This window comes from Phoenix dactylifera, chromosome 5, assembly GCF_051530095.1.
Source record: "Phoenix dactylifera cultivar Ajwa chromosome 5, Ajwa_hap1_PhDact_Kaust_v1.1, whole genome shotgun sequence".
Classification (NCBI taxonomy): domain Eukaryota; kingdom Viridiplantae; phylum Streptophyta; class Magnoliopsida; order Arecales; family Arecaceae; genus Phoenix; species Phoenix dactylifera.
Window position 1 is genome coordinate 18372238 of NC_143194.1, and position 8159 is coordinate 18380396.

An 8159-nucleotide genomic window follows, 5' to 3' on the forward strand; every position below is an offset into this window, starting at 1 on the left:
AGTTTTTTGGATATCCATATATCAATTTTTAGATTCTTGAATATTATGATAATCTGTAAATGATTTTAAACTAAAAATTATGTAATTTAAATTTTGTGCAATTAATTACAATAGAACTTCAAATTATTAATTTTTTTATATAATTATATTTGTATTTTAAATCCTATTAATCTATTTCAGGGATTTATTCTATAAAATATGAATATGAAACTTCAAAAAATATTAAAGAAATTAGAATTTAACTTGGTATATATTATGATATATTATTTTGAATAAATGGTATTATAAAATTGATTTTAGGTTGGTCAATTTCTATGCAGGTTTAGGATCATGCCAATATCAGCTAACTATGAGGTTTTGTCTAGATTGTATCTTAGTAGAATATTAGTTTAAAATTTATCATGACCATGTTTTGATAAAAATATATTTATTAGAATATTATAGTTTGAAAACATTCAAGATTATTTGGATATGTTTATTTAGTATGCTTGCAAAGTAAGTAATTGTTAACTTTCCTATAGATTTATTTAGTTGTCTCTGAAGAAATATTTGATATCAAAACAATCATAAATCGACTAAATGCAAGTTATGAATTTTATGAAATTATGTTTTGAATGAAAATTAAATTTATAAATTGAAAGTATTACTTTTATTAACATATTATATATATTTTGTTTAAAAATCTTTTATTTAATGTGCATACTTTGTTTAGAATTTGACACATTCATAATTTATGAATGGCTTTGATATGCTTTACAGCTTTGACTCTTAACCCAAATATTCTTTACTGCCCTTTTCGTCCCATTCCAAGCAAGTTAGAAAACTTGGTTAGTTAGGGTGGAGGGTGCTCCACTCAGCCTATTTGGGCAACATTGTGGAGATGTGCTATTAGTGTTGGGCTAGTTGAAAAGATGTTGATCGAAGGAAGAATAAAGAGTAGCATAGTTTCAGATGCCTTGACATTCAAGAAGTTTCGCCACCATCATACCACTATTGAAAGGAGAGAACTAGATAGAGGTGTAGCGTCGGATTACGTCTACTTTCAGGATAAAAGACTAAGGTGAAGATAAAGATAATTTAATTGGATTGATTGTTGAAGGATCCTTTTATATAATACAATTCTATTATATATATTAATACATAATAATTGCCCATAAACACTATAACGGTTCACTTCGACGGTTACGTCCCATGTTTGACTTGCACTTTTGGTGATTCTTGTAACTATTGCTAACAGTCCTTCCACAATGTATGTACACAAACACGATCACTATGCAACCACCAAACCAGTAGCCAGTCATGCTCTATTTGCCTTTGATTTATCCTAGCAGCCTATGTTGGCCGACTCTTCACTCATTTGGCCTACAATATAGTTCCTATTCTTAGAAATCTAAGACTAATATGATTGCCTCGATCTTGTGCCGGCCAACTGCCATGACTTGCTCTTTTAGCCCGCTTATCCATATCATAGTCGAATTCTATTTGTTCTGCTTGAGTTTTCACCCTTAGTATGATTTCACAACCATACTCTATCCAATCTTAGCAAGAGATGCATGATTCTCACATGCTTTGATTATTCTATTAAACTTATTCCACATAGTGCTTGCTCTTGGTCGATTAGATTGTTGAGATGTGGTATAAATAATACTCCCAACATCTTGTTTGTCGAGGATCATGAGGCTAATAGGATGTCCATTGTTGCCTCAATACTTGGAAAATAAAAATCCTGCAATTATAGCTTTGATCCACTAATTGAGTGTTGCTCTTTTATTGAAGTATCTGCCTCTGGTAATCTGCTCGTATATCTTCTAATTCCACTCAGCCTTCTTCTCACACTGCTCGAAAGATCCTCCAAATCTATAGGAATTCAGCATTATCTTCCACATTAATAGGCATATTGATTTATCTTCTAGTCGGACACACTTCCCTACTATAAATAAGCCTTGTGTCCCCTTCTTCGTTACTCATTCTTCTTGACTATCCTCATGCCTCCTCTCATTCTTTTTTTTTTTTATCATGGTGAATGAACTTGAGTATTGGTTGATGCAATCTGTTCGCTTTGACCAACCAACTCTTATCAGAAATTGAAATATCATCACAAATGGATGATATTGCTGAATTGGAATATCGTCACCAGCAGCTTGTTGCATGGTTCAAGGCTCCCAAATTGGTAGGCCGATACCTTAGCAACCAACCTTCAGCTAACCCTGTCTCTCACCTTTTTTGAGCTAATTCATGCAGATGCTCTCATGTTTCTGTTGCCATCGATTGTATTTACATCTGAGTTCGAAGACCACCACATTTGATTTACCTCCACTAAAATTGATGAGTAAATGCGTAGGCAGATCATCATATTTTCTTGAAGCTTCGGCAGGCCAACAAAAGTGAAAGATTTATTAGCATAAGTCAAGAGAGAAGTGAGCAATTGTACTCATATTTATATAACTGCATTAGCCGAAAGTAATAAAATAACATGGTCTTTTATCTTTGCCTTTTCTTGCATGCTTGTCTAAATATAATCTTCTCATTAATGGCTCGAGTATCAATATTCTACAGTGTCCGACCTCCTCCTTGGCAAATTGGGCCGACGATCTTCAATGCTAGTCAGAAGAACTGGATCCCTTGATGTAGAGATAACCAACATCCGCTGAAAAGTACAATTTTTGGAGAAGCCTACGAATTACCATCCGAAGTTCTACAAAAAACGTGGAAGGAGCTGAGAATGTATGAAAAATGTGAAGAACAGTATCCATCATAGCTGAGCATTATGAGCTATATTAGCCTATTGGCCAAAACCTTTTGTGTACTCTTAACTAAATAATATATATAATACTATTATTTATTTCTATTTTAGTTTGAATTTATCACTTTTTCGATCTTTTAGCCATTTTTTGCATAGCATCAAGACTTACACTTTTCATAATCCACATAAGGGTCTTTTATTATTCGTAATGCCGAGTACCAAGTCGATCAGCCCTTACATTATCATGTTGCCTCCCAACTTATCGAATATACATCACATAGAAAACTTCTTGAAGCTCCTTTCAATAAGTTGCTCCCAAATCCTAATGATGCTTGTGGCCGGTATTACAATGTCGTTATATTTTTGCCCTTCACTTCCAATGCAAAATTTGTGTTGTAATGAGATTGGTTTGAACTCGCAGCGCTTTCATATGACAATAACTTTGTATAACTTGGAATGGTGCAGATACGATGAAATTTATGGTTTGTACTCCTTAAAAGTTTGAATTGAGCCTCTATAGGTCAACTTTTAGGATTTACGTTCTTCTTTTCTATCTGATTAAGAACTTCCAGTAAGGCGTATTCCATATCACCAAAGGTGGCCGTCAAGCATTTATTCAACCTCTAGCTGCTAGCTAACAGTGGGATCACCAACCTAGTTAACAGTTTATTGATGTCAAAAGTATGTTTTTAAATTTAGGGTCTTGAAGATTGAGCCCATATTTTTTGGAAACTTGAGTAGATAATTATCGATGTACAACTTTTTTGTACCCAAAATGATCTCACATGTTTTGGGTAAAATCTGGAAATTTTTTTAGATAAAAATCTCTATAGTTGAATGTGGACCATCACCTAATTACCTTCTATTGAAAGAATGTTTTTGAAAATTTTATTTACGTCCTATAATTATTGTCTAGTTTATGATGTTCTTCTTCGTCGTCTCATGTGCTTGGCAAGGTATCCTAGTTCTCCATTGGACTTGACTAAGCTAGTATCGGCAATTGATTTAACTAGTAGTCATCATAAAATGCGTAAAAGAATCTCAAACAGTTCGAAAGTTGGACTTGTTCAAATGCATGCTGCATAGAATCGCATTCGTTGGTCATGTAATATTGAATTTTACTGATTTTGATCTGATTATTTTTTTTTCAGTGATAACTGTGATGGTCATCACCTTGTCCCCACCTGTGTAGTTTATAGCACTATAATTATTTGAAATTTAGAAGCATCTCTTTTTTAAAAGTTATTTATTTATATCCACTTAAAATTGTAATTTCTTTTTTAGCTTATGTGCAAAATATGCTCAATAGTTGTAGGTTCTATGCTTGGGATTTGTTTACTTTTTATTATTATTTTCTAAAACTTCTCTCTTCGCACAAATCCACCATTCCATCGTGCAATGGTCGCTTCGGGGACTGCACAAGCAGATGATGAAAAAGTTCGGAGTGCTGTGAGATCTTTGCAGGGCTTGATTTAATATCATGAAAGAAGATCAATCATTTTTTCGTGCGAAAGATACAACCTGAACCCTATAGCAACAGTATAACTAGTGAATATGGACTATGAACGAATACCAGTCAATTGGCATCCAATCTCTTCTACTTAAACAACCGGCTTTTTTATCCAAATTGGCTGCTCTAATGGTGCTGCATCCTGACTCGCAATGGGCTAAATTAGTATGTGCCAAATGCAAATATCATAAATGCTGGTATTCTTATATGAGGGCCCACCAGTGCTCTATAATCTAGAAAAACGATTTGTACGTATGCCCCTGTTGTCCAAGTTCAGTTCATCCGGACTGTTGGTAATGGCAGCAAAATAAATGTGCTCCGTGAACCATAGATTTCTTCTATTCCACTTTCTTTATGGCCTACTTACATAAATATTAATATCGATGTTTTCGAATGTGCTGGTTGCATCATTTATTTCTCCCTTGGGTTCATGGAATCTGTACCCGTTAACTGCTGTGTTCCCTGCTAATATGACGCCCAAATTTCTGAATATCCTCGACCAAGGTACTGAAGTAGTGATTTGAATAACCTTGTTAACTCAGCAGATACTACATTTGTTTCTTGGCTACACCCACTCCTTGGAGTACTAAAACTTAGTTTTGATGGCTCAGTTAATTTGTGATTTTCAGGGGAAGTTAGTTATAGCTAGTGGGAAGCATTTGGGATGTTGTTCAGTGACTTTTGCTGAACTTGTCGCTGTCTAGCATCGTACACAAATTGCTGTACATAAGCTCGGAGCTCAGCAGTTATGAATAGAGGGAGACTCCACAGCAGTAATAAGTTGGATTACTAATCCTTCTTCCTCTAAATATGAAAACTTTCCTTTGCTGCAGGATATTAACAGGTGGATGTCATCTATTTGGGCGACCAAAGTTACTCATATATGCAGAGAAGGAATCATGCAGCAGATTGGTTAGCTGCTCAGGCCTGTCAGGGTGACTTAGCATCTAAGAAACAGATGGGATTCATCCTGGGTTGAATTATATATTGACTGCAGATGGACTAGGAACTGCAGATATATAAGCTTAGGCTCAGTTTTGCTTTGTAACTTCTAATTTTGCTGTTTAAGAAACTTTGTATCATCCTTCTTATATCAAAAAAGAAAAACATTAATTTTATTGTGGGAACACCTTGGTTCCAACAAGAAATCCCAGCCTCAGTTCCACACATAAACGTACTCTCAATATGACATTTAATAATGGTTTCTGAATGGATTAGCAGAAGATATTGAATAACAACAATGGAAAAATATTTAGCAATATGATGGTGATGAAAGAAAAGCAGCACTTCTTTGTGTGAGGGTGCTTTCATTCCCTCCACGCGGTCAAGTCAGCAGTAAAAGTGCTGGCACCACAGAAAGAAAGCATTCAACCACCTTCTCCACTCCCACCCACCCCGTCCCTCCCAAATGATAACTGCCCCCACCGCTGCTTGCTTGCGAGCTCACCCCCGTGCTCCCACTGCTCGTCGAGTTGCCATTATCTGGAACCAAACCAAACAGTTCATTACACATCAAGAACAAGCATGGAATGTAAAAAAGGATAGGAGGAAAGAGAATTTTGTAGCTAGTAAGGACAGTATAGTATGAAATATGAATCCTTGGTGATCCTAATATGCTTACATGATAAAATTTTGTAGCTAGTAAGGACAGTAGTACCATCTTGCCTAGTTTCCTTGTTGGGCTATTAAAATCTTTTTTTTTCTTTTCTGTAAAGCAGCAAAGTTACACAGCCTAAGAGCAAGATACAACAAGAAGAACTAGAGAATAAAATATCACAAAGAGGAATGGGGGGAGATGCGGCAGAGCACCAATTCATAGAGCTCGAATGATTGCCCATAAAAGATGGCACACAATTTATTACCCGATTTCCTTCTTAATAGATATGCTTAACTTTAAAGATCAAGCAGTACAGTTCTTGATCCAATTAACGATAGTCTTGTTGGGTTATTAAAATCTTCGATGTATTTAGGCTATTGGGATTTTCTATAAAGTACCCATAGATTGCGTGGTATATATAGTACTAAAGGACTAATCAAATGATTCTTATTTCCAAAAAAAAAGTAGAGCTTTTGGCGTTTTGATATCATCTCTATCTAATATAAAAAAATCGATTGAAAAGAACAACACTCTAAAAGGCTGGAACTCTAACTCTTTTAGGGTATTTGATTAACCTCATGAGGAGATGATCAACAGGATGGGATATTTGACCCAGCAAGAGATCTGGCATGGGTTCAACCAGAGAAGCATGTTGCTATCCTCTTATCTAACAATGCTTGAAACATGCACATTAATTGTTTACCAGAAACATGTACATTTACTGCATGACAAACGCCGATATCATGGTTACTGCTGGCCGAACAGTAGGCATGCATCTGGGACGTATTCTTTCCTAGTTGAGGGCACTGGCATCATGAGCTTCTCCAATGGTGATTCACAGCAACGTATTCTTTCCTAGTATTGCTCTTTATATTTTTTTCTAAATTCTTTTTTTATAATGAAAAATCTCTCAATATTTTAAGTCATTTGTCTAACACAATCAAAATTTTCTCTTATTTTCATTTTTCCATCTATAATACATAATAACCACCTTTTCCATTACAAACATGTTATTGGAATAAAATCAAGGTACAACGTTACCAATCTCTAATAAAATTGCGATATTATGACCAAAAAAAAAAATAAATTATGATGTATATGTCCAACCTGCTAAGTTTTTGTCACAGTTTTGACATATAAAGCCATTGTAAGAATTCAATATGACCTTGGTTTGATATTGTCGTATAAAATCAGAAAAAAAAAAAATCAAACTCCTTACAAATCACAGGGGTTTGATTTGTTGTTATGAATTAAATAATCAAATTCATTACCATAACTTATACCAACCGATGAGTACCAAATTCTTCACACACAGATCAAAATAGCACAAAGAAGTTGAAGAACAACAATTGCCAACTGCAATATTACCTTGAGTGGCGTTCGCTGCTTGCTTAAAGATCGCAGCATCCTTGGAATTTGGAGGCAGGTTCAGAAGTTCTGCAACATATCCCCACCCCATTACCAAGCGGAATTCAATATCAAACAAAATCAGGCAAAACTCCCTGCTTATACTTAATTGCTGCTACTGTACCACAACCACAGATTCACATAAATTACACCCATCAAATCAAATCCAACTAAACCTATGACATCTCTGATCATGGCGCCGCTCCAGTTTCATCCAGTTATAGTCTTTTTTATTTTTCTTTTGAGACTTACTTGGGCATTCAGAGATGTTGGCAGGGGCGCTGCAGAGCGAAGGCAGTCTAAGAGCGAGGGTGACATTGAACTTGATGCTCAGCTGGGGATCATCGCTATCCTTGATGAGGATGCACAGACACTTGGGGCTCTTGACCAGGACTTGCTCGAGGCCGGTGCAGCAGTCAGGGGTCGGAGCCTTGGCATTCCCTTGGACGTAGGACAAGCAGGTGGCCAGCCCCACCAACTGATCCGAGCACTCCTTCTGGTCGCTCGACACATCGGAGCTCGCCGCCGAGAGCAAGCAGAGCACCAGCAGCAGAACCCAATAATGGCAGGAAGAGTGGAAGGCTGCCATGAGAAGTAGCGTGGAGCAGTAGCAGTATGAGATGCCAAGGGGAAGAAGTTGGGGTGATAATTAACTGTGGCTCTGTTGCTGGGCTGTGGGCGTGAATATATATGTACAGTGATTGTTGAAAACTGGAGTAAAAGACGGGTGGCATGTGAAGTGTGGGATTGCGGTGGGATTGTTTAATTGGGTGCTTTTGATCTGTGAACTGTCGGCTAGTGTTTGGTGGCCGCCAGCACGAGGGAATCAATTGGGGATGGTGCCGGATGGAGGAGGGATAAGATGGCAGGAGAATTTTAGTAGAATCCTTTTGGAGGGTGCA

At 36.5% G+C, this 8159-nt stretch overlaps 1 protein-coding gene across 1 annotated transcript; it reads right to left on the reverse strand.

Moving 5' to 3' along the window:
* Positions 1-5439: 5439 nt before the first annotated feature.
* On the reverse strand, positions 5440-7935 carry LOC103716980 (non-specific lipid transfer protein GPI-anchored 14-like). Its single transcript, XM_008805202.6, has 3 exons — positions 7510-7935; positions 7219-7287; positions 5440-5735 (listed from the first exon to the last, which is right to left on the reverse strand). Exons 1-3 carry the CDS (start codon positions 7844-7846, stop codon positions 5578-5580), a joined length of 564 nt encoding a protein of 187 aa, XP_008803424.3. The 5' UTR covers positions 7847-7935; the 3' UTR covers positions 5440-5577.
* Positions 7936-8159: the final 224 nt, after the last annotated feature.

Bases quoted from the DNA above. Each gene is read 5' to 3' on its own strand.
- LOC103716980 (XM_008805202.6), bottom strand. From the start codon at position 7,846: ATGGCAGCCTTCCACTCTTCCTGCCATTATTGGGTTCTGCTGCTGGTG. The intron at 7,288-7,509 runs GTAAGTCTCAAA...GATATGTTGCAG, and splicing joins CAACATCTCTGAATGCCCAA to AACTTCTGAACCTGCCTCCA. The intron at 5,736-7,218 runs GTAATATTGCAG...GTTTGGTTCCAG, and splicing joins AGCAGCGAACGCCACTCAAG to ATAATGGCAACTCGACGAGC.